The sequence below is a fragment of the Myotis nattereri genome, assembly GCF_964212035.1.
Source record: "Myotis nattereri genome assembly, chromosome: 18".
Classification (NCBI taxonomy): domain Eukaryota; kingdom Metazoa; phylum Chordata; class Mammalia; order Chiroptera; family Vespertilionidae; genus Myotis; species Myotis nattereri.
The window spans coordinates 33764259-33791158 of record NC_138093.1 but is presented as its reverse complement, the minus strand read 5'-3'; the positions used below and the strand labels follow the sequence as shown (position 1 = coordinate 33791158).

Below are 26900 nucleotides of genomic sequence, written 5' to 3'. Positions count from 1 at the left end.
TGAAACAATCCTACGGTGCTCAGTTTCAGTTCAGGTGAGGTTACTCCAGACCTGGTTGGCATGGTGGTTGGCAAGGGGGAGGCGTGTGGACGAAGAGGGTGAGAATGGCACTTACAGATCACCTAAGATGACCCGTAAAGGATCAGATACTTTTCTACATCCTACTATCTATGAAAAGAGTAACAAAATGAAGATGGGGATAGATTATGAACCTCTTATCTACTTTAGGGAAAGCTAAATGCACCATTTACCCATTCCTCATTGCTTCATTAAAGGAGTGCTTGGCGTACCTTTCAACTTCATAGCCCTTATGCTAGATTTGCCTCTGATGTATCCACTGCTCAGATGAAAACTGTAGATCCCCCTGCTCCATGCATTACACAGCATAGACAGAAAGCATTGTTACAGCTCGACTATCTGGGAATGAATTTGGAGCATCTATAAGGAAGGCATAATGATATGAGTACTCTTTTTTCCTGGGGTTGGAGTGAAGGTCACATCCTAATGCACTGAGCTGAGCAGGCTTGGAGGGCAAAGGGATGAAAGAAATGGCTCCATTGTTACGCAGATGGGGATTGGGACATAACTTCAGCAGGATCCGCACTGCAGGCCTTCTCTGAGCTGACAAGCAGTCTGGTTTTGGCAAGCTGCTTCCTTTGGGTGCCAGGTCTCCTGTCAGTAACAAATGCAGTATTGCATTTGAGGCAGATCTGGTTGCAGCTGGAGCAATCATTGCTGCAGTTCCAGAGAGGGTGTTGTTAGCCCTGTACGAGGACGCTGGCCAGCCAGAAATCTGCCAAGCTGGAGCTTACCCAGAATATTTCTAGCTTTGATGAAGCAGGAGTTCTGAGCATCAGTGGGGGTGAAGCAACAGAGATATGAGTGATATTTGTTGGTGAAAAATATCAGCTTCTTGAAGGCTGATTTACATTCTGTGATATTGGAAACTATGGAATCTGCTTGACAGGAGATGGTTTACTTGCCTAGAAGACCTGGTGCTTGTTTCATTCTTGATTGCCACTGTTTGACCTTGGGCAGGGCCCTTTCTGTCTCTATTAAAATATCCTGACTCTCACCCTAATTCACAAAGATGCAGAGAAAGTATAACAAGTAGGAGCTTGGGATCTAAAGTCAATCTGTCTGGGTTTGAATCTAATCACTTAACGCCTTTAAGAATCAGTTTTCTCATCTTAAAATGGGGATGAAAGTAGTACCTACCCAACAGAATGGTTGGGAGAAAATTCATTAGGCTCTTTGCCAGAAGAGAGCCCAAATTCTGGCATTGCCAGAAACACAGTAAATTGTTCAATAAATGGTAGCTATGAATATCATTATGTCTAATAATCACATTGTCTTAAATGATTCAGCCGATTTTTGGTCCCAGTGTTTTTCAAGTCTCCTCCTCCTCCTCCTCCTCCTCCTCCTCTTCCTCTTCCTCCTCCTCCTCTTCCTCTTCCTCCTCCTCGTCTTCCTCCTCCTCTTCCTCCTCCCCCTCCTCCCCCTCCTCCTCTTCCTCCTCTTCCTCCTCCTCCTCCTCCTCCTCCTCCTCCTCCTCCTCCTCCTCCTCCTCCTCCTCCTCCTCCCAGGACAGGGATCAAGTGAAAGGAAGGAGTATAAATGTTGGCCTGTTTGGTTCCCTTTAGGGATCTCTGTATGACTCTTGTCTTTTGTTGTTGCAGAGATCCGCGCTCAGCTCACAGAGCAGATGAAATGCCTGGACCAGCAGTGTGAGCTCCGGGTGCAGCTGTTGCAGGACCTCCAGGACTTCTTCCGAAAGAAGGCTGAGATTGAGATGGACTACTCCCGCAACCTGGAAAAGCTGGCAGAGCGCTTCCTGGCCAAGACACGGAGCACCAAGGACCAGCAATTCAAGTAGGAACTCCTTGGCTATTACTTTTAGAGACCTTGGGAATGGGGTCTGGGATGGAGGGAGGCAGGGTATGCCACCTAGATCCAATTGGATTTATGAAACAGGTAACCCTATGACTTCAAATTGGCTAAGAGTTGAGAGCCTTCAAGGACTTCTCCTCTTCCAGATCAGCCTTACATGCAGCTCAACACCTTGGAGAGATCAGAATAGATGATGAACCATCTATGATAATAAAAGCATAATATGCTAATTAGATCAGACGACCTTCTGGACGAAGCCGGGGCTGAGAGGGAAGCCCAGGTGCCTGCTGGCAGCCAGAGGGAAGCCCGGGTGCCAGAGGGAAGCTGGTTCTGGCAGCCAGGGGAAGGAAGGCCTACTCTTGCACGAATTTCGTGCATCCGGCCTCTACTGCTAATAATAACAACAAACACTTTCATAGCTCTTCTTATGTGCCAAGCGTGGTTCTAAAGGCTTTACATATATGTTAATTCACTTAATCTCCACAACAATCTATATGTTGGTTATTGTTATTTCCCCAATTTATAGGTGAGAAAATTAAGTCATAAAAAGGTTAAGGAACGTGCCCAGTGTATACACACACGCACACACCTAATAAATAGAGCTGGAATTTAAACCTAGCCCATCTGGTTCTAGAGCCTGTACTCTTAACCATTTCACCAAAATGTCTTTAGCTAGAAGAAATGAATGATGTTGCAGCCATACTTCTATATTGCTGCCCAGATAGTTGCTGAAGTCTGTTTCTTCTACGTTTATAGCATTTTATACCGCTGGCCCCTCCTTCTGTTCTCACTGCCATCGCCCTAGTTTAAGTCATCATCTTTGCCTGAGCGATTACAATATTTACTGTATCATCTACAGTAAAGGTTCTCAGCCCCAACTGCACATTAGAATTCCCTGGAGAACTTTTAAAAATGCTGAAATCTGGGCCCCACTCCAGACCAATTAAATAAGAATCTCTGGGAGTAGGGCCTTGGTGTAAGCTTCCCAGCTGATCTAATGGACGACGAATGCTGAAGACCACAGTTTATAGCTTCTCTCCTTTCCAATCGGCCTGACCCACTGTTTTCAGATTTAGTTTTCCTGGAACACACTGGAGATCAGGCAGTTTCTCTGTGCAGTAGCTCCCCACTCTCTAGGTATCTGTGGTCTTGATACTCAAGGTTTGGTCTTCCAATATCAGCACCACCTGGGATGTTGGAAATAGAGAATCTCAGGTCCCACCCCAGATCTACTGTAACAAGATCCCCAGGTGATTTGTGTGCACATAAAAATTTGAGAATTGCTGCTCTATTCACAAAGGTGAAGACTCACTCCTTGGCTTGGTTCTCAAGCTCCTCTACATCTGGCCCAACTAGCTTTCCAACCTTATTTCCTGTTTCTGCTCCACAGTACCTTCACCAAGCAGAATGTTAACTCCAGTGGGCCTGTGCTCATCCAGTTATTTGAGCCTATGTGTCCATTTTTCACATCTCTGCATGCCTGAGCCATACCCATGTTTTAAGGTCCATCTCAGATGCAACCTGTTCCAAGAAACTTTCCTAATTCTCCCAGGATAAAAGAAGGTTCTTCCGCTTTGTACAGTATTTTATTTATTATTTTATTAGGACACTTCAGCACTGTCTGTCTTATATTATTTTCTCTTAGTGATCTGAATAAACTTTTCTAATTCATCTTTCAGTCTTCCACAGTGCCTAGCATAATATGAGGTATAAAACTGATGCTCACTAAATATTATTGAATGAGTAAGTGAATGAATGAATTTAAGAATTAGTGCCAAATATGTCTTCTCCTGTTTTCTATTTTTATTGCCTTAATAATTTGGGAAACAAATACACTTTACAAGCCAGCTCTGAGCAGTGATATGAGGCTAAGAATGAGGAGAACATGTGACGCTCCCAGTTTAGTCAGAATGAGAATTTCCTCCAGATGTTTTATCCTCAGAGGCCCTTATCTTTCCCAAGTCCTGGTCTCTTTATGATAAGCAGTCCTGAGAGAATAAAATGTTATTTTAGTATGTGATAAATGAAGATTTGGTGTAGAAATCATTTGCTTTAAGAAAAATGATTCAAAGTTGGATTTATTCTGTTAATAAGCTGCTCCTAAGTTTAAAATATCATTTTATTTTTACTAGTATATCTATTATATTCTCTGCTTAAGGACATATTTACTACAAATGAAGATACAGATGTGTTACTCTCTAAGTCTCTAAATAATCTGAATTGCTCTGATTAAGATCATATACAAAGAATAATGTGTGTGGGGGTGGGGGGGTGGTAGGGGTGGGCTAGAAGGGGTCAATGGGGGGAAAAGGGAGACATATGCAATACTTTCAACAATAAAGATTTAATTAAAACAACAAAAAAGAATAGGGTGTTTTCTCCAAGGCTGGAAGAATGGATTTTCCTGATAAAGCTGGTTCCTGGCCTCATTTCCCCCCAAATAACCAGTGAGTAGTTATTGAGGTCAGCTATATGCTTCATATTGTACAGGTATTGGACGATATTAGAAGTTTATTGTATGTATCCAGAGGGGGCCATTTCTTGTTGTAGAGAAAAGATTTTTTAATATAAGAAGCAATTAAAGGATAAGGTAATAATGATCTCATTAAGAGATCATTAGTTTTATGTAGAATATAGATGTGATAAGAGGTCAAGGATAAATCAGAGATAGGTAAAGGATCTAGACTAGTCAGGAGAGTTTTCTAGAAGCAAGTGAGATTTTAGGTTAGGCTTTAAAGATTTGTGTAGTAGAGAACAGTATTACAGGTGAAAGGAAGTAGGAATGTTTGGTGGTAAATGGGGTATAGGGACTAGTAAGGAATCCAGTTTCATTAAAAGAGAGATTCTAATACATTCATTCAACAAATGTCCATTACACATTCCTTGAACTCCTTTAGGCCAGACATTGTGCCTTGGGATACAGCAGTGAATAAGCCACTGCGTGTTCCACATGGCACTTAACAGTAGAATGAGGAAGCAGGCATTAAACAAATCGCACAATTAGATGAGTTGAAGTAAGTGTCACATAACTAAAGTACAAGGTGTTACAACAACTTGTAAGAGGGAGACTTCTCCAGTCCTTTTGCTGTCACATTATGGCTAATTTACTTTAATAACTTCTTGTCTGATCTTATCCTGAGTAACAATCTACTTATTCAACAAACCCCTATAAATACCTACTGGATACTGTACTCTGTTCAGATTCCTATGGAGACTAAGCTCTAGAATCTTGGCTTACAGAGCAAACATATAGACAACATAATGTTAAAAGGCCTTTAATAGAAGTGTGAGCAAAGTATTACGAGAACACAGATATTTTTCAAAAGCAGTGGAAGATAAGGTTAAATAAGTAGATACCAAATAATAGCTCTTTGACAGATAAGCAGAGCAGTTCAGATGAAGGGAAAGGAATATATTCAAGAAGTATTCTAGAAACTGAACAGGACTGGATAACTATGGGTAAAGAAATGTAATGGTCAGAGGTGACCCAGTGTCTCTAACCTGGCAACCTAGAAGAATTATGGCATCTACGATAAAAATAGGATGTTTAGGAAAGACCTCTTGTGAATGGTGAACCAACTTTGGACATGTTGGTTTTGGGACAGTGGGAGGTCTTCAGACATCCAGATGGAAGGTTGTACTTCTGAAATAAGAGGATATAATTGAAAATAGCTAGCATAATCTTCGGTATAAACTGATTATGGTAGACATGAAAATATATGAACTCAGAGAAGAGAAAGAGAAGAACAAAGAGCTAAAATCAGGACCCAAGGCTTGGGCACACCCAATGTTAGGGAGGAATATAAGTTACTACTGGAAGGGGCTGGGAGGGAAAGTGGAAGGAGAGAGGGAGAGATTTTTTTTTTTTTAGGATTAAAAGGATAAAAGGTAAGGAAGGATAATGTCTCGTGGAACTAGAAAATCTGTAAAAATTAATCCCAGAAATTTCTTACAGATACTCTTCTATGTAGAAGGCATTGTGAGAGATGTGAAGATGACTAAAATGAGCCCCAATCCCAAGAGCTTTTAATTCATCAGAATGTAACGAAATTGCTGGATTTTGTAGGTCAAAAATGGTCATGTAGTGGCAATTTCATATGGTCAGAAGTCGCCTGATGTCTCAGCTGATTAGAAGAGGAAGTGAGAAATACATACAAATGTATTGAATACCGGCAAGATGGTGAGAAGCTCAGTAAGAGAGTCCAGGCAACATCCCACTTTTATACATAATGTACAGAAAAGTCAAATGGTTGAATGTCAAAGCACAGTTTTAGGTGGAGTAGGTGGGTTCTGTTGCTCTAAGTATTTATGTGAAATTCTGAATCATACATACCTCACCTAATGTACTTTCAGGGTTTTGTACCTGGTCTTTCTTTTTGCCACACTTAAACCCATGTATGCTTCCCTAAGTCCAGTGAGCATCTGAAGAGTTGCTGATGATTTCTGTCTACCCTTGTCTTATTAATATAGTGATGAGACTTCTTCTCAATGCAACACTAGTAATAGCACTTTCATTTTTCCAATTTCCACATCTCTGTGTTGCGAAAGGGAAGCAGGTACGCTGATGTTTGCACGCACAAGCATTCACTGCACAGAGACAACCCTGCTACTGAAACTGAAGTGGCACTTGGCAGGCAGCATCACCAGGCCAAACTTGGACCACTTGTTAGCAACTGAAAAGTCAACATTTTTGGTTCAGGAAAGGCATTTTAGACATGGCTTGGCTGTTTTGGTTAGGATATAGTGTGTGCTACTAAAATAGACTTCAAATAATAATGGCTTACACAAGATAGTGGTTGGTTTTTCTCATGTAATAGTCTGGGCATTAGCCATTCAGGGCTGTGTCAGCCTCATCATTCCATCTTGAGAGTGCTGCCCTTGTCTATATGACCCAAGATGGCTCACTGCCACCATGTCCCCATTCCAGCCAGTGGGAAAGGCAAAAGGGGGAGGGGGCAAGCACATCCTTACTCTTTAAACGTGCAATCTGGACGTGGCACATAATTTCTTCATCTTACATCTTACTGGCCAGAACTTAGTCACGTGGTTATATTGAGCTGCAAGGGAGCTGGCAAGTACAGTTATTATTCTGGTTGACCTGAAAATAAGAGTTCCTATTAATATAGAAGAAGGGGAAACAGTGGTGGTGCAAGGTGGGACTGTTAGCAGCCTCTGCCACCTTGTCTGTGATATGTAAGAGGGCAGATGTATGAAAGACCATGGCCATGGCCACCATGTATTCAAAGTGCCATAAGTGCACAGAGAAGAGAGGTTTATTCAGGCTGGGGTCTGGGGAGGACTGTATGGAGGTGAAGTTCAATGGATGGGAAATGAAAAAATAAGAGTGCCAATGCTCAGTATTGGCCCTTTAGCTTAGCTCAGTTGAGACAATGCAGAAGTTGTAGAGAGGATAAAAAGATGGTGGAGGAAGAATTTGAACAGAGAAAACAGTGTTGATAACAATTAGGAAAGACAAGGCTGGTGGGTAACTTGTCTGTTTGGGAAAAGAAAGAAATAACAAATGCAATAGTGAAATAAGTCTTGAAAAATTGTGAGGGACCAGTTATAGTGGTCCATGAATGCTAGGTGTCAGGGTTTAGAGTCTACTCAGTATGCATGGAGGAGCCATTGATAGTTTTTGAGTAAGGAACATAATTATGGCTGTGCTTTGGAAAGGTAACTATGGCAACAGCACATAAGATCAATTGGAGCAGGGACACAGAAGGAGACCTGTTAAACGGAGGGTCTGGCAGTTGGCCTAAGGTTAATGAAGGCCTAAACTGAAGTTGTGCCCTTGGAAATAGGAAAGTGGACCAGATGTAAGGGCAAGGAGCAAGTGAAGTCAAAGAAGCTGGGACAGAAAAAGGGCTGTGGGTTTCCAGGGTCTCTGGAGTGGCAGTTGTACTGTATTTTCATTCACCGGTGAAGAGTAGCCTGGGTTTTGCTAACTCTCTGGCGGGTCCCTAGAATAGTTCATTCTCTGCCCAGAGCATCTCAGCGGGCACTCGTCACCTCCCCCGGAGCTGTAGCAGCTGTTGGCCCAGCAATGCCATGAATTTGTCTCCCTGTGCTGCCAGGAGAGCAGCTGCCAGCAGCAGCTCGGGACAGACACATCTCAGGAACATGGAAACTATTCAACTTGGGATGGGGTAGGGTGGCCAGGGACGAAGTCAGTCCACATGGATTTGCCCCACCCTTTTCCAGGCCCATTTTCACCCTGGCTAGATTTCAGCCTCTTATACTGGGTTAGGTTGGGTGTTCTGTTACAGTTTTAAAAAAATCAGTTTTTATTTTTCAATTACAGTTGACATGCAATATTATGTTAGTTTCAGGTGTACACCCCAGTGATTAGACGTTATACAATTGAGTAAGTGATCAATCATCCTTATAAGTCTCATACCCATCTGACACCATACATAATTATTAGAATATTATTGACTATATTCCCTATGCTATATTTTATGTACCCATGACTATTCTGTAAATACCAATTTGTACTTCTTAATCCCTTCATCTTTCCCATCCATTTCCCCTGTCCCCCAAGTGACTTTGTTTAGGGACACATGTTGCTAAACTGTTTTTTTCTTTTGGACAATTTCTTAACGCTGGTAGCCATTACCCGGTCACTCTTTGGCTTTGCTTCCTAGTCTGCTTTTCTCCTGCTCACCTTTTGTATTCTCCCAAGCATGCACTGTGCTCAGTGCAGACACTCATTAAAGCAGACACTTCTCTGACCCCGCTGTGCAGTCTGACCCTGTGGTCCCATCACGCTCCTTCTCTTCCCCCTCCCCCATAAAAAGAGGGAGAGATGCTGCAGATAGAACTATAGCGATTATTTGATTCTACCTTATTCTGCTTTGTTTAAGATAGGTAATATGGCTTCCTCTATCCCTTTGAATTGTGGGAGGACCCTGTTAATATCTAAAATTCTATCTGCCTGGTTTGATTAAAAGCAGAAATAATATTATGTAAGGGTGGGAATTCTTCTTAGGGAAGCTGTTCTTGCATTTTCTTTGGCTCCTTGAAGCGTATAAATGTATTCCTATATGTTGCTGAGTCTTTGATTATCTCTTTTAAGTGGAATCTGTGTTAATATTGCCCAGCAGGACTCTAATTGATAATGTGCTGGCTGTTTTTTACATAAATTACCTTTCAGTCATAGCTCACTTGGTTTTGATCTCCTCTTTTTAATAGCTCAGTGCTTTCTTTTATTTTGAGATCATTGTCTTTTTTTTCTGTTGAGTTTTTAGAGGAATATGCCTGCATTGCTATCCTGCTGTGTTCCTTACAGAGACCTTATGCTACTTTATAACCCTCTGCCAACATCTTTTCTTTCTTACAGCTTTTCCTTCTCAACAACAATTTTTTGAATATGTTAAAGGTATTATTGTTCTTGACTCTAAGAGGAGAGAGATCCAGAGAAGTAGAAGTGGTGGTTCTTTCTCATATCAATTTATAATCTAGTCAGAGATAAATTATACCTAAATTTATAAAACAGATCTTCAGTATAAGGCAATATATGATAAGTACCAAGTGTGTGCTACAGAAAGGTATGGTTAGGAAACTTTTAGGGAGGAAATGGAATTTGAATCAGACTGATAAAAATGAATAGGATTTTGAAAGATGGAGAGAGAGGGAATGTTATAGGCAAGAAGGGCACAGCAGGAAGAAAATACAAAACACCTTTAGGGTACAGGGAGTAGACTGGTTTGGCTGACATACAAGTGTATATGGAGAAATTGGACAAAGGTAGATAGGATCATGCTTTGGAGAGCCTTGAGTCTTGTCTAAGAGATTTGGCTCTAAGAATAGACACTGGAAACGGAAACCACTGAAGATCTGAACAGCTAATGTCCAAGTGGAGGCATGAACTCTGTTTAAGGAAGATTAACCTTAACCTTAGGGTCATAATTTGCTAAATGACAAGAAACTTGATTCATGGAAACCAGTTGCCACAGTAGATAAAGATCTAAATTAGGGTGGGATGGTAGGAATGAAAAGAATAGAAATCGATCCTTCAGTCCATTTAGCAAATATGTACTGTGCTCTTACCATGTGCCAGACACATGCCACACAAGACAGATTCCACCCCCTGCGCTCCTGGAGCTTATAGTCTAGAGACAGATGGAAAACACCTGGTGCAGGAAGAATCTACAGGACTTGCTGACTGATGGGATTCAGGTTTCAAATGAGCTTGGAAACAGGAAAGAAAGAAGGCTGTGAAGTTTCTTTTGGACTTGGGCGCCTGGTAGATTAATGGTGTCTTTAGTAGAAATACTGAAGTTAGGAGAATGAGTTGTTTTTGAAGGGTTAGACTATGAGAAATTTGGTTTTGGAGTGTTAAGTGTAAGTTATTGGAAAGATACTGAGGCTGAAAATTTCAGTAATTGACAAAAAATGAATGGCTGTATTCAGGGCTAGAGATCTGAGCTGTATTCAGGGCTCAAGTCTGGGCTGTTGGTAGAGATTTGGGCCTGTTCATAGAGAGGTGATGGTTGAGGCTGTAGAAATGTTTGATTTCCAACAGTAAGGGTTTAGGGGGGGAAAAGGGAGACATTCTTTGTATTGTCTGTGGTACTCAGATTGCAGAGAGTGAGAAGGGATTTAAAAGGTACATTTATTTGTGCATTCATTCAGTATACATTTGGGGGATTTAATCATGTACTAGGCATTGAGCTAAGTACTGGGGATAGGAATAAGACAGTATCCTATTCTCACTAATGTTAAATTAGCAATCTGTTAAGAAGATACACATGGGCCCAGCTGGCATGGCTCAGTGATTGAGTGTCGACCTATGAACCAAGAGGTCATGGTTCGGTTCCTGCTCAGGGCACTTGCCCGGGTTGCGGGCTCTATCTCCAGTGTGAGGTGTGCAGGAGGCAACCAATCAGTAATTCTCTCTCATCATTTATGTTTCTCTCTCCCTCTCCCTTCCTCTCTGAAATCAGTAAAATAATATATTTAAAAAACAAAACAAAAAGAAGATACACATGGAAAGAAAACCTGCTTATTGGGCTGGTTATGAGTTGTGTAACTATTGGATGGGATGTGAGGGAGCAGGACCTAGGTATCTCAGGAATCTGGTAGATGTTTAACCTGTAATACTCCTTTCAATGGGAGGTTAGGTACACACTTAATTAGAGAGAAATTCTTGTAGAGTCCATGTTCTTGGCCTTGGGCCCAATATTTGAATGTGCTCAGAATCTGCAGTTATGTCACCTATTGCCGATGGATTTTTCCGCTCAAGCTGAGCTCAGAGTTGTTTATCAGTCTCTCAGGATAGAACTGCATTGAAAAATGTAATCAAATGGCCATGGAGCATGTTATAGCTGTGATTGCAAATCAAAAAAGGGTGGAGGACCACAAAGTTCCTCTTTGAGTATGGGGTGACTTTGAGAAGGGAAGTAGGAGGAAGGATGAAGCTGCCAGAAGGGGGAACCCCTTACTTCCTGGGACCAGTGTGTCACTGATTCATTTTGGACATATCTGGGAGCTATTTGTTCCTTTAGGGAAGGTTTTGCCCAGATGTAGCATCTGGTGTTGAGCAAGGGTTGGCTTCCTTTTGGCATGGCTCAAGCTGTAATTCTGTAGAAACTAACAAAAGGCCCCTGGGTGACCTTTTCACTTGCCCAGTCCATATAGAACCTTAGGTGGCGGTTGGGTCCTTTTTAGAAAATTGGGAGGTTTCTTCACACATGGATAAAAGCAGGATAGAAGAGACACCAGAAGGCAGTTTAGGAGATCAGCAAGACAGAGTAGTGGTCAGTCTTTGGAACAGAGAAAGAATTATTTTGAAAGCAATTTGGGAGCTTTAATTCAGTAGGAAAAGCTGAGAGCCTTAATCTAGAGTCTAGACAAATTTGGATCTGAACCCTGTCTTTTCCGCTTATAGCTGTGTGACGTGGAGCAACCTTGTTTAGCTTCAGCTTTCTCATCTATGAAATGTGGAGAATAATGCTTGCCCTGAAGAGTTGTTCTAGGGATTAGATATAATACAGAGTGGGGCAAAGTCGGTTTCCAGTTGTGAGTATGCAAAACACAGAGTTTATTCTTTTTTCTTTTTTTTTAATTCACTTTTTTAGAGACAGAGGGAGAGAGAGAGAGAGAGAGCGAGAGAGAGAGAGAGAGAGAGAGAGAGAGAGAAAGAGAAACCTTGATGTGAGAGTAATACATCAGTCAGCTGCTTCCTGCACGCCCCCTACTGGGGATTGAGCCCACAACCTGGGCATGTGCCCTGACTGGGAACCAAACTGGTGCAGGGGTTGATGTCCAACCAACTGAGCCACACTGGCCAGGGCCAGAGTTAACTCTTACATTATTATTCATTAATTATTGTATTATTTTACATATTTGAACAACTGTAAACCTACTTTTGCCCACCCTGTATATATAAAGCACTAGCCTAGTGTCCACAACTTTTACTAGACATTTTAAAAAATGGAATACTACATGGCTATAAAAAAGAAGGAACTTTTAGCCTTTGTGATGGCATGGAGGGACCTGGAGAGTATTATACTACGTGAAATAAGCCAGTCAGAGAAAGACAAATACAATATGATCTCACTTATATGTGGAATCCAATGAACAAAATAAACTGATGAAAATAGACCCAGAGGCGTGGATACATAGAATAGACTGACACATCTCGGAGGGGAAGGTAGTGGTGGGGGCGGACTGAATAAAAGAAGGTAAAAAGATTAGTCAAAGAACATATATGCATAGCCCATGGTGTCAACAATAAAAAAAAATAGGAAAAGTATAAAAAGAGTAGGGAGGTGGCTGATGTAATTATCACCATGAACGAAGGAGAATAGTATGAGCATTAAGATCCCAGGTTCTGGAACTAGATTCCCTGTGATTGTAATCCTGGATTTTCCACTTACCAGCTGTGTGATTTTTAGATGAAGGTTCTTAGTTTCCTCATTTGTATATTGTGGATAATAGTAGTAGCTACTTTGTGGAGTTGTTATGCTGATTAAGTAAATTAATATATCTGAATATATCTGAAGCCCTTTGCACATCGTAAGTGTAAATAGCAGTTACTACTATCCTTGTCCTCAGGAGTTGAGACTGAATATAGCTATACTAGGTAAAAACTTGTAGATTAGATTTACTGTTTATTCCCTGTGCAGAGTTAAGCATTCTTAAGCCTGGCCCTAGGTAATATGTCAATCTTCATTTTCTTCAGCAGTCCCTGAGGGCTCTCTTGAATGACAAACTCTTCCTCCATCCAGATTTTTATAATATGGCTGCACTGGGCAGGAAATACGAAATTATGTGACTATATAATTGTATGTCCAGTTCCTATAAAAACCTCAGCAATTGTATGTTTTGTCTTATAGGGTGTCATGTTTACAAAGTGTCATGAACTACCTTGAACCAGGTAGTTAACCCTGGCATGCTACTTTTAGATCCCGGCTTATAATCATCAGGAGGAGGACATTAGTCTGACAATTTCCTTATCTTCACGGAGTCAATATTCAGCACTAATTGCCAAATCATTGGGATTCCATGAAGATACAGTGTTGAGCCCCCTGGCCCATTTGCAGTCTGGGTGAATGAAGAACGCCAGTCCTGTTCAGTCTTCTGGGGTGGCCACAGTCAAGACCAGCAGGCCAGTGCAGTACAACCTCAGTCATGGGCATAGCACACAGTGGTTTACTGGGTCGTTTGTCTCATGAGGCCAGAAGAAGCTCCCACGCTTCTGCCTAAATGGCTTCCTATCATCATTTTAGAGTGCAGAGTGATGGGCGGCAGGGCAGGAGCAAAACATGCTTTTCTGAGCCGTGGGGAGGATGTTGGAGACTGCTGAGGGCTTCCTGTGTCTCCTGGGCACGGCCATGGGAATGCCAGCGGGACATACCACATGATTGCGGGTTGCTGGAGCACAGACCCTGGTGATCCTGTCCCTAACAACAGTTCTGGGGTGCAGGGGAGTTTTAATATTCAATTTCTTCGCTTTCTAAGCCCTATAATAATTGCATAGTGGAGACAGGAAGCAATATGTGGCTGATTTGCAGGATCTTTAATTCTCAGGAATTCACAGCCAATTAAATGAATTGACTTTGATCCAGTTCTCTTTTAAAGGCAAAAGCCATGTCATCTTTATTGGGAGCTGTGTTAAGTGGAAGGGTTTATAAGATAAGAAGAAAAGACAGTCTCTTTCATAAGGACTTTCATAATTGAAATGGGGGAAATCAGACTGAGAGAATAATAAGAACACATGTGCGCATGGGCACATGAATCTAAAAATAGGACCCCATTTCAAGCAGTTTCCAGTAGTCACTAGGAAGGGAGATGGAGGAGGAGTACTGGGGAGGGACTCGTACTTGGCTCAGCCAGGGAAAGGTAAAAGCACAGTTATATTCTCAATTAGTTTTGGTCCCAAGTTAATCGAAGTAAAGACTTTCATATCTAATTCCTGTGCGCACTGAAGTATCGCGCTGTGAAGAGAAACAGAGTCATATCGGAAGAGCTCAGTGTTAATGAAGGATTTAGAGAGAATCAGGAAAAACTAGGGCTTGGATTTTTTCAGAGTTGAAAAAGGATCATCCTTTCTTGCTACCTCCTGCCCATAAACACCCCTACTGATCATCGGCTCATTGCCTCTGGGGTTTTAGATTCAGGGAGGATCAATGAGCACAGCTCTGACTCTTAACGTATCTCAGCTACAGCTGGTTAAAGAACTAGGATTAGAAAATGAATCGAACAAACTAGGATTATCTTTAACAGTAGGATGCTGAGCTGTGTTTGCAGATTTCTGCTTAAGCAGTTGGGACAGGGCATCCTTGCATGAAATTCAGACATCCCTCCCTGGCAGCCTCCGTGTTAAAGTAGAGGTTGCAGAACAAGTCTGGCAGCTCTTCGTCTGAACCCTTGTAAACAACAGATGTTCATAACTAAGTTCTGCGGGTGAGGATGGGGGTTCCTGTTGATGCCTAAAATTTTCTTAAAAATTTATAGGCGGCATCTTGAGGATTTAGCAAAAAGGAGGAAGTTGTACAGAATTGATTCCGCAGTGTTATAGGTGGAGCTGATACTTCAGACAGTCCCTTTGACAAAGCACAGGGTATTGAGTGAACTCGGAATAAACAGCAAGTGGACCCAGGAAGCAGGCACAATTAAGAAAGGTTTGGCTTCTTGCTGTGTTGACTGTCTGCCCTCCTCCCGTTCCCCTTCTTATACGCAGACTGATTTGTTGACCTGCCCACGCCCACGTCTCTGTTTTCTCTGGTCATGCGTGGAAATGAGTGCCCTTCCCTACCAGACTCCTCATGCACATGCATACTGATACTCAGGCAGGTTTACTGTCCAGGCTCTTCCATTAGCTCCTTCTGCAGCCATTCAGGTTCTTACAATATATGGATTAAATGGTATTGTTAGGGGCTTTGTCTTGGATGCTAACCTTATTCTTGTACATTCTCAATGTTGATTTTGCCAGGTCTCCGATCATTAATTGGAGGTGGGTGAAGATAATGTAGCTTATAAAGGATTCAATGCTGCCTCTTTTTTATCCCCACCCCACCCAGCCCCCAAACACACATACACATTGAGTTTTCAGCCAGGCGATGGATGCTTAGGAAACCTATTTTACAGCATAGTTTGGGGAAGTCATATGGAAAAAATAAACCTATAATACCTCTTTAGCAGGCTTTCTTGGTACGAAATTAAAGAAGGACTTTAATCAAATGAAAAAAGTAATTTATTGGGGAACTGGGCCTATTTTCAAGCCACTCTATCAGAAAGAATTGTCTTGAAAAATCTCTGATGAGATCAGTAGTTATTTGGGGGGGCTAACAACATCCTTCTGCTATTATTTTTTCTGAAAAACAAGCCCACTCCTGGTCCTTTTGTGCGTTAGCATAGAAAGTTTGGGTGAATACCAATCCTGGTATGTGAGGTTTACTTGTTCTTTCAGCAAATATTTATTTAGCACTTATTCTATACCAAGAGGCTGTGCCCTTAGTGTGGAATTAAATTTCACTTAATTCCTAAATTAAATATACAGAGAAGAATAAGCCACTATCTAGCTCATGGAGGTTATCATTTAATGTGAAATATTTTAAGGTTGTATATGTATGTATGTGCATGTATGTGTTCTGACAAGATGTGGAGTTCAAGGTTGAGGAGCTAGAATTGTTGAGTGGCCCTTTTAGTTCCCTATAATATATGTGATTCATTAATAAACAGTTGGCTCCATCTTCCTCATCAACAGTGACTAACATGTCTGGTAGGTGCTAGGGTCACAGAGATGTATGGGACACAGCCTCTGACTTTAGGAGGCTCATCGTGTCATGTGGAAGACAGGAGGTTTAGATGAAAAAAGTTAGCATAAAATAGCATATATTTATTGCCAAAGAAAAGATGGAAGAAATGTTTTATTTTTATTTTCTTCCAGAATGGGATCTTAAACATTTTTTTGACATTATTTCCGACAAGAAAGTTACAAAAATAGTACAGAGATTTTCTGTGTGCCATTTACCCAGATTGCCCCAAAATATTACCATATTACTACACTTACTTTATACTTTTCTCTCACCATACACAACTCATGCATGTACATATTTTGTTTTTGTAAGACACTTGAGCATAAGTTGCAGACATAAAGCCCCTTTACCTCTATCTACTTCAATGTGAATTTATTAAAAACCAGAGGCCTGGTGCATGAAATTCATGCACTTGGGGGAGGGAGGTCCCTCAGCCTGGCCTGCGCCCTCTCGCAGTCCCAGGAATGGGCCTAAGCCAGCAGTTAGACATCCTTAGCGCTGCTGTGGAGGCGGGGGAGGCTCCTGCCCCCGTTGCTGGGATCTCCAGCTGTGAGCCCAGCTTCTGGCTGAGCCGCGTTCCCCCTTTGGGAGTGCACTGCATTGAATGTCTGCCCCCTGGTGGTCAGTGTGCATCAGAGTGACCGCTCGTTCTGCCATATGGCTGAAACTGGCTCTCCGACATCCCCCAAGGGGTCCCAGATTGCGAGAGGGTGCAGACCAGGCCCAGGGACCCTACGGGTGCCTGGGAGGGACGCAGGAGGTTGGCCAGCCGGGGGAGGGACGCGGGAGGGCTTACAGGTGTGTCTGACCCGTCTCACTCAGTCCGGATAGGCTGGACCCCAGCAGCAAGCTAACCTCCTGGTTGTAGAGTCTGCCCCTTGGTGGTCAGTGCACGTCATAGCAAGCGGTTGAGCAGCCTTGGCATATCATTAGCATATTATGCTTTGATTGGTTGACCAGCGGACCGAACAACCGGACACTTAGCATATAAGGGTTTTATTATATAGGATAAATTGGTTGCTCTCTGACATAATGATAGTATAGTTATCAAAATCAGGGTATAAATATCGATACAATAATATTATATAATCCACAGACATTCACATTTACTATTTGTTTCAAAATTTTCCTTTTTGGCAAAAGGAAGTCCAAGATTATGTGTTTCATCCAGTTGTCTTGTCTCTAGTTTCATTTAATGTGGAATGGTTTCCAAGTCTTTCTTTGTATTTCATGGCATTGACATTTTTGGAGAGCATTCAGCCCAGTTATTTTGTAGATTGTCCCTTAATTTGAAATTTCTGATAATGTCTGATTTCTTTTAATTTCAATATTTTATTTATGCCCTAAACAGAAGTTATTATTTTTCAACATCCTGGCTTTAAAGAAGCTAGCTTATCCTTAATATTTTAATATGCTCTTTTTCATTTAGCTCATTTTAAGTTAGATGATTACCATGTTTGATATATTTTCTTAGGAACTACTAGTGATGAATATATTATTTTTGAAATTACTTGTAGCTTATTAAAATCTTCTTTGCTTAACCTATTTATGAAGCGATTTAAAAATAAATAAAATAAAGCGAGCTTCAAAAAAATCAAGGGAACTTCCTAATTTGTCATGTGATTGTAGCAAGCAAGAATTCGTGTCGCTGGTTTAGAAGATCAATACCTCATGGTGTATTTTTAAGTTAAATGTGTTGGGGTTACATTTTTAACTAACATTATGTAAATTTCAGGTGTGATAATTTCTTTATAATTAGATTCAGGTTATGTGCTTTGGGCAGGAATGCCATAGAAATGATGTCCTATTCTTCTCAGGGCATTGTATCAGGAGCCCCTTGCTGATTATATATCCCATTACTAGTGATGTTATCTTTGATCATTAGGTTAAAGTGGTATCTGCCAGAGTTTTCTACCATAAAGTTATACTAGTTTATGCTTTGTAATTAATGCATATACAGTGGGAGATACTTTTTAAGCCCCTGTAAAATTTGTGTAATTCTCACAACCTCACACCCACTCGTTTTCACATTAATTGATAATCCTTGCTTGAATCAATTATTATGATGGGTACCACATGATAGTTTTTCCAGTCTCCATTATTCCTTCTACACTTATCGGTTGGGATTCTATTGTAAAGAAGAGCTTTTCTGTCTCCATATAGATGTCTGGTTGTTTCTTTATATCAACGTGGACTCATAGATTCTGATCGTATTCAAGAGATTATAATCCTTTACTATCCTTATTTATTTTAATGTTTACATTATCACAGATTTGGCTAGTGGACTCCCTTCAAGATGGTTCCTGTGTCCTTGCTCTGAGTATTTCCTTACTTTCTGGCACAACAAGATGTCCCAGGCCCATCTTGTACTTTCCTTGCTTCAGCTCTGGAGCCATTTCCTCAAGGACCCCTGGTTCCTTTTAATGGGCAATGGTATTTAGAAACTATGGACTCTAAGTATGTTCTTTGTTATCAGAGTAGCATTGTTTTTATAGTGCTGCTCAGCAGACAAAAGTAGTAATTAGGTGTGAATATTTGCACCCACATATACTTACATACTTCATCCACTTCTCTATATCCGTATCTCTATTAAAGCCCATGAGTTCACACTGATTTTTTTCAATTCCAATTCAACACCATATGTCTTATTCTGTTTTCTCCCCTTTCCATATTTTTAATTTTGTTCTCTGGACAGTAAGAAGCTGGCACCCATTATTTATAATACGTTTATTTAATTGCTCAGTCCTAGATGCACACAAAGTAGTTCCAGAATTCCAAGCTCATGCATCTGAAAAAGAAGACTAATAACTAAATTTCATTACTAGTTTAGAGTTCTTTTTCTTTTCAGCCTTGATGACTAAAACCTGGTATTCAAAAGTTAGTTGTTAGGCCCTTCTCCTCCAACCCCAGACCTTCAGTGTGGTTATAGTATTTGTTTGAAATATAATTTGGTTTATTTGTTTGTTTGGATTTAATTTTTTCCCCTTCAGAATGAGGTCTTGATTGACATTTCTAACTGCTGGATCTTTCCTCCTTTTTAAAAATATTTTTATTTAATTTATTGGGGTGGCATTGGTTAATAAAATTATATAGGTTTTAAGTGTATCATCTGTATATTGTACTAGAGGCCCGATGCACGAAATTCGTGCAAGAGTAGCCCTTCCTTCCCCAGCTGCCGGCACCAGCTTCCCTCTGGCAACATGGACCCCGGCTTCCCTTGCAGCCCCACCTTTGTCCCGAAGGTTGTCCGGAAAGACGTCCGGTCTAATTAGCATATTACACTTTTATTATATAGATTGTGTCTTCACCACCCAAAATCCAGTCTTCTTTCGTCACCATTTATCCCCCCTTTGCCCTCTTCTACCTCTCCTCACCCCCATTTCTCTCTGGTAAACACTATACCATTTCCTGTGTCTATCAGGATTTGTTGTTTGCTTAATCTCTTCACTTTTTTCACCCAGCCTCCCAGCCCCCTGCCCTCTGACAGCTGTGAAGTAAATTTTACCTTTTGGGACAGCATGGATGGACCTGGAGAGTATTATGTTCAGTGAAATAAGCCAGTCAGACAAAGACAGATACCATATGATTTCACTTATACATGCAATCTAATGAACAAAATAAACAAACAAAATAGACTCATAGATCAAAATCTTTTCTCTTGCCTAGAGACTGAGTAGTCCCAGGAGAAGTGAGAGTCCTGCCTCTCCACAGGTTATGGGAAGTCACTGATTGGGCTGTGGGCCAGACAAAGAGCGTACACCAAGGAATGTCCCTTCCTGGGCCTGCCGGGACTGGGAAAGCCACCTTATGGGTTGGGACCCTTGTCACTTTTTCCTAATATGACTCCTCTCACATTCTCTCTGTCATTCTCCATGATCACCTCTCTTGCACTAAGGGAACTAAGAATCTGGCTTCCAACTCAGTGCTAGGCTGTGATTGTGAATGAAGATGGTTTACCCAGCAGCTCATGTAATATGCTTGGTGTAGGACCTTTGGTTGATCTTGATCTGGTTTCTCAGAGGTGAAGCCTCCTGGCATTGCTCATTGACACCCAAACTTGCAGGACGTTTTGCTCTGTTGCTGTGCTCCCAGTTCGGATGCCCCTGCTTTTTCTCCTGTTTGCCTTTCTTCACTGAGATGTTTTGGCCTCTCTACTAGCTCTTTTGCATCAGTTCTGATCTGATTTCTCCCCTGTTTCTAGGGATGGCTTCCAGATTCCCCTTCCTCTGTCCTGTTTAACCCTCTTCCTCCATTTCCCACACACTCATTTTATTTTTCTCCTTCCTCAAGGCACATCTAACATGGTCAGTGCTGTTGATTCCAGCTGTTCTGAATCTTGCCTGCTCTGCGGCTTAAGTTCAAAAACAGATGGACCCAAAACATCCTCAATGCTGTGCCAATTTCCACCACATGAAAACAAATTACTAAAAAGCATCAGGAAATATCAGAATAGATTTGAGGTTTAATTCTCCATCTTCTCAGTGGTCCTCCCTGCCCTACTCCTCCATGGCCCCCTTCTTCCTCTCATTATACCTGGCCCCTTTTCCATCTCCTGTTTCTTTGTATGCCTCATATGACAAAGGCTGATTTCTAAAACCTTTGCTCCCATTGTCACCCTCTGAGAATGTTGATAATCAAGCTAGGTTGTTGCTCTTTTTCTAATTGTGCCCTTTTTAAATCTTTCATCAAGGGCTAAGGAATTTCTGTCCTTTGATCATATAGAGAAGGCAAGGCTGGGGTCTCTGTATCTATAAATGTAAGTACATTTACAGGTCAAAGGTTACTAACTTGGGAATAAAATACATGTTTCTCTATGACTTTATTTATCAATTGGGTGCAGAAAGGTGCCAGTCCCACAGCCTACCCTTGCATGCTGTAGACAGGGAGCGTGTTCCTTGGAAAGCAGTAACATTGTGCCCATACCACCATCGCTCTCAGAACCCTCATTTTTGGAATTTGCTTATAGTTTCTCACAATGTTCTGTAGAACACTGTTTAACTTTAACATTTCTAGTTGCACTGAAATATAAGAAAAAGAATCAGCATGGTGGGGCCACTTACCTTACAGGTACATCACACAGACACTGGCAGTTATTTATAGAGAGCATCAGGAGAAAGTTGTTAGCATAGTCCAGTAATTATGAAGTGCCCATGTGACCTGAGTACTAGACACTGTAGGAACTATCTTCAAGAGAAGACCTGGTGCGGTGGGGGGGGGGGGGGGGGGGGGCGGAGTTCCTGAAGTTCAGGGACCCCTGACTCATGCAAATTACGATGTTTATGTAAAAAATTCTCCCTTCCTCCTGCCCTCCTTAGCCTCCCCTCTCCCCCTGTTCTTTCTCTTTCTTTTTGTGAGAAGAATACTTGGAAGAAAATCCTCAGATTCTCGAAATGGTCTGGGGTATGTAATCATCCTCCAAAATATTTTATAAACAATATTTTATGTTGCAAGTGGGAATACATACACAGAGATATATATGTATATCTTAAAAAAAATAACTGAGAACAATATTTTTGCAAAAGAATACCTATAGATCTTTCCTCTGTGATGTACTGATATATATATTTTTTTCAGGTTATTTTTTTTTTAGGTTCTTTTTTTTTTTTATTGATTAAGGTATTACATATGTGTCCTTATCCTCCCATTGCCCCCCTCACCCCCCTGGTGTCTGCGTCCATTGGTTAGGCTTATATACATGCATACAAGTCCTTTGGTTGCTCTCTCCCCCTTACCCCCACCCTCCCCTACCTTCCCTCTGAGGTTTGACGATCTGATTGATGCTTCTCTGTCTCTGGATCTATTTTTGTTCATCAGTTTATGTTGTTCATTATATTCCACAAATGAGTGAGATCATGTGATATTTATCTTTCGCTGACTGGCTTATTTCGCTTAGCATAATGCTCTCCAGTTCCATCCATGCTGTTGCCAATGGTAAACGTTCCTTCTTTTTTACTGCAGTATAGTATTCCATTGTGCAGATGTACCACAGGTTTCTTTTTTTTATTGTCTAAAGTTTTACATATGTCTTTTTCCCAATTGACACCCCACCCCCACCCCCGCAAGCCATTCCCACCCCGGGCAAGCCCCTACTGCCCCAGTGCCTGTGTCCATTGGATATGCTAATATGCATGCATACAAGTCCTTTGGTTGCTCTTTATCCCCCTCCCCCCCACCACTTGTTTTTGGATCTATTCTTGTTCATCAAATTATGTTGATCATTATATCCCACATATGAGTGAGATCATGTGATATTTATCTTTCTCCAACTAGCTTATTTCGCTTAGCATAATGCTCTCCAGTTCCATCCATGCTGTTGCAAATGGTAACCGTTCCTTCTTTTTTATAGTGGCATAGTATTTTCGCAAAAGAATACCTATAGATCTTTACTCTATGTGATGTACTGATATTTCTTTTAAATATATTTTTATTGATTTCAGAGAGGAAGGAAGAGGGAGAGAAAGAAGGAGAAACATCAATGCTGAGAGAGAATAATTGATCAGCTGCCTCCTGCATGCCCCACACTGGGGATCAAGCCCAGAACCTGGGCATGTCCCCTGACCAGGAATCGAACCGTGACCTCCTGGTTCATAGGTTGACACTCAACCATTGAGCCACACCTGCCAGGCTGTACTGATATTTTCTACTTTGTTCTGTATTATTCTATTCTACTTGGTTTCATTTTGAGAAATGCTAGATGGTGACTTGCTATATTGATTTTTTTAAAACCCCATTAGTAGATTGTATTATACAATTTTAAAAACATTGCTTTAAAAGCATTTGTTCTTAAAATTCTGGTATGTCTAAAATTACCTGGGATGCATATTTAAAAATGCAGATTTCTGAGCATCACTCCACCTCTAGAGAAATAGAATTAAAAAACATTTTTTATTGATTTGAGAGAGTGAAACATTGATTTGTTGTTGCACTTATTTATGCACTCATTGGTTAATTCTTTTAAGTGCCCGAACTTGCAACCTTGGCATAAGGAGATGATGCGCTAACCCACTGAGCTACCCTGCCAGGGCGAGATATAATTTTAAACAATTGCTTCAGGTGATTGTGATGCAAAGTGAATTGGGGTCCTGAAGACTCACATATAGAGAAACTACTCTCTTACAGACTTCGGAGCCTGGCTGTGCAAGGCTTTAGATCACTCACTGCTCGGAGATGGTTGATACTAGTAGGTATCATCTGAATCCACACAGAGAATCTTCCCCTTCCAGAATGACCCCAATTACCCATGCTCATCCCTTCATCTTGATATCCCTTGATAGTCTTTTTAAAAAATATTTGTTATGGTCCTTATGAAGGCAGAGAAGAAGTTAACTGAGGCCACAGAACTGAAGGGTCATTTTACAAAGTGGCTGGGGTGTGGCCCAGCCCTCCAATAGGTGCCCAGAGCCAGTCCCAAATTAGAATGGGGTGGGATCAAGACTGCTTTTCTCATTTACTTGCCTTTCATGTGTAACCACAGGCTTTGTGTCAACATGCTTTCCAGTTAGACACCAGCAGTTTTGCTCCCTCTGAGTTCATGGACCCTTGGTGTTCCTGTTATGTGTTGTCTTAGAATAGCTCTGTGCTCTGAGCATTGGCCATTAACTCTTTCAGCACCAGGGCTTTATAGATGCTAAGGGCTCTTTGTTGAAATTGAGCTACAACCACAATAAAGTAAGAAAATGATTGCTGGCCAGGAGACCTGGGTTCTTGTCTTGCTACCCTACTATCTGTGTGAATTTAGGCTCCCTAAGCCTCAATTTTCTCACTTAGAAAATGAAAAGTTTAGCCCACGTGGTGTGATTCAGTGGTTGAGTGTCAACCTATGACCCAGGAGGTCATAGTTCCGGTCAGGGCTCAATCCCCAGTGGAGGGTGTGCAGGAAGCAGCCGATCAATGATTCTCTCTCACCATTGATATTTCTAGATCTCTCCCCCTCTCCTTTCCTCTCTAAAATCAATTAAAAAATCTATATATATAAAAGCCAAGCTACCAGAATGACCGGTGGTTATGACGTGCACTGCGGCAGCCAACCGGCCCAATCGGGCCCCGATTGACCCCCCACAACCTTCTGCAGCCCCTCCCCCCAGCTGGCCCCGTCCCTGATTGCCCCTCCATCAGGGGCGGGGCCGGCCAGCCAACCTCCTGCATCTCCCTCCACCCCCCCCACCCCCCGCCACTGGCCCGGCCCGATCAGCCCCCATCAGGGTGGGCAGCCAGACTCCACCTGTACACAAATTCGTGCACCAGGCCTCTAGTAAAAAAATGATAAAATGACAAATTTGGTCTAGACTCTAAATCAGCCGCGGGCCGGATCCGGCCCGTTTGAAATGAATAAAACTAAAAAAAAAAAAAAAAGACCGTACCCTTTTATGTAATGATGTTTACTTTGAATTTATATTAGTTCACACAAACACTCCATCCATGCTTTTGTTCCGGCCCTCCAGTCCAGTTTAAGAACCCATTGTGGCCCTCAAGTCAAAAAGTTTGCCCACCCCTGCTCTAAGTCATCTTAAAATTAAAGTCCCTGTTAACCCTGCTGGCTCTGCAATTCTGTGATTCTATTTTTTGTTCCTTCCTGCCTTTCCTTTTGCACTTTAAAAGTCTTCTCTTTACAGCCTGTCCTAGGTTGGGCACAGGAGATTCACTGAGTTTGATAATTTCCGGAGAACCAGATAAGTTAAAAGCAATATTTAGTGCACTGATGAAGGATGAAATGTATAAAGCAAGTTGATTACAAACTTGAGTAATAAGGCCTGGGAATTTGGGGACATGTTTGTCTTTTTAGCCATTACTCTCTAACAACTTTTCCTTTTTTTTTTTTGGTGGGTGTAAATACATTGTGTGGACTGTCAAGTAATAATAATGGTTATAACAATAGTAAATGATGGCAATATTGATTTATAAGTGTAGGACTCTTTAGTGTTTATGAAGTGTTTTTTTGTGGTCATCACTTTGGTTGATTTTGGTTCATAGTATCCATATGAGTTAGGCAAGGAAGGTATGCGGTCTTCAGTTATCATTTTAAGCACATGAGGAAGTACTGAGGCCCAGAGTGCATCTGTGATTTATCCAAGGTTACTTGGCTAGTAAGTGGCAAAATTAAGACTAGTATGCATGGTTCAGGATGCTTTTCACAGAGGACCACCTTGCTGGGGTGGGTGGGTGCCATCCAGATTCCTGACCTGTAGAACTCAGTAACCTACTAACCTGGAAATTGACCAGGGCATCTCTTACTCTAACTCTTTAACATTTTGCCAGAAAAGCATCAAAGTGGTTAATAATATGCTCTAATTTAGAACACATAAACCAATGGGTGTACAAATCCAGTCACTCAACAGCCACCCAGATACGTCCTGCAACAGTTGATTGGACAAGATTGATGGAGGCTGAAGATATTAACTATTCATTAAATGAATTGTCTTACTGTGCTCAACACTTACAGGATTTCTGTAGTTATGGCATCTGTCATTAGTCAATGCTGATTAAGTTCCCACCCATTCTTGGTGATAGATGTTCATTGAATATTCCAACATATACCCTGTCCTCAAAAGACTCCCTTCTAGTAAGGCAGAATAAATATCAAAGTGACACATGAGAAATGATAATGCAGCAGATCTGGTGACTATTTAGACTTCATCCCTTTTAGCTCTATAGTTTCACAGAATCAAGTTATATTACTTTATTCCTCTTTTCTCATTGTTATCATGAACCATGTAAGGGAACTCATTGTACCGTTAATAGCTATATTCAGGAGGGGGTGGTCTGAATCTTAGGGATATCCTCTCTTCCAAGGTGGCTTGTTCGTACTTGGCATGCTTAAGTACCATGTGCCAGGCAGGAGGAGTTGCTGGCTGTAGATCAAACTACTCAGCTTGTGCCTGGTGCCAGGGAGCTGCATGCTCCCAAGGTAGTGGTTACTGCTTTGAAAATAAGTGTGTGAATTTCTGAGTGACGTCATTTCAGATTGGCACAGACAGGCATTTATTTCTCTAGCAAGAACTATCAGGGCTGAGCCAGACTGGCTATCAGTCATCTCCTAAGATTTCATTCATTTAAAAAATCAACTAACACACCTGTGTGTATTTTTTTTCTCTGTATATTTGTCATGTGCTGTAATTATTTATGGGGTATCAGTCATACCTTTGTTATATCTTTTGCTCATGCTATGATGTTTTATTTTAATTAAGTGAATTAGTCAGCTGAAACCTTTTGATAATGATCACAGCCTACTTTGAGGGGTGTTTTGGGGAAAATTTAATAAATAAATTTCTAGGCCCTTAGTTCTATAGATCATATAGGGGTAGAGAGCATAGTGCTTGTTCTCTAGCATTTAGATTGTACCCAGAGTACACAAGGAGAGTTAACTAGCCTTTTGTTTATATCTCCCTGTAGCGCTGAGAATGCTAGTGGCAAGACATGGCTGTAAACGAAGGGAAGGTTCCAGGTTGGCAGAAGTCATAGAGAGGGCTGGGTTTTACAATGGGCCATTCAAGCTAGTGTACACACAAGCATCAAGACCAGGATAAGATGTAGGTTGTAGCCGTCTAGAGGCAGAAAAGTCATGTCTCGGATCCAGGAGATCTGCAGACATGAGAGAAGCAGGTCAGAAACAAGAATGTTCTTCCCTTTATCCCTTTTGCCCAGAACAGTGCCAGGTACATAGATCTCAAGTGATTTGAAGAACCTCCAACCTCTCTCCCTGCCAAGAACGTGGGGTGGGGAGGGGGTGGTTGAAGGGAAGACACA

General features: G+C 41.5%; 1 protein-coding gene across 2 annotated transcripts in view; it reads left to right on the top strand.

The window, feature by feature from the left end:
* The window catches only part of SRGAP2 (SLIT-ROBO Rho GTPase activating protein 2), a 245527-nt gene that overhangs the window by 98146 nt on the left and 120481 nt on the right, over window positions 1-26900 (top strand). For both annotated transcript variants that reach the window (XM_081113001.1, XM_081113000.1), the window contains exon 3: window positions 1680-1872. In XM_081113001.1, coding sequence (XP_080969127.1) covers window positions 1680-1872 — 193 coding nt within the window. The remainder of the gene's footprint in view (window positions 1-1679; window positions 1873-26900) is intronic.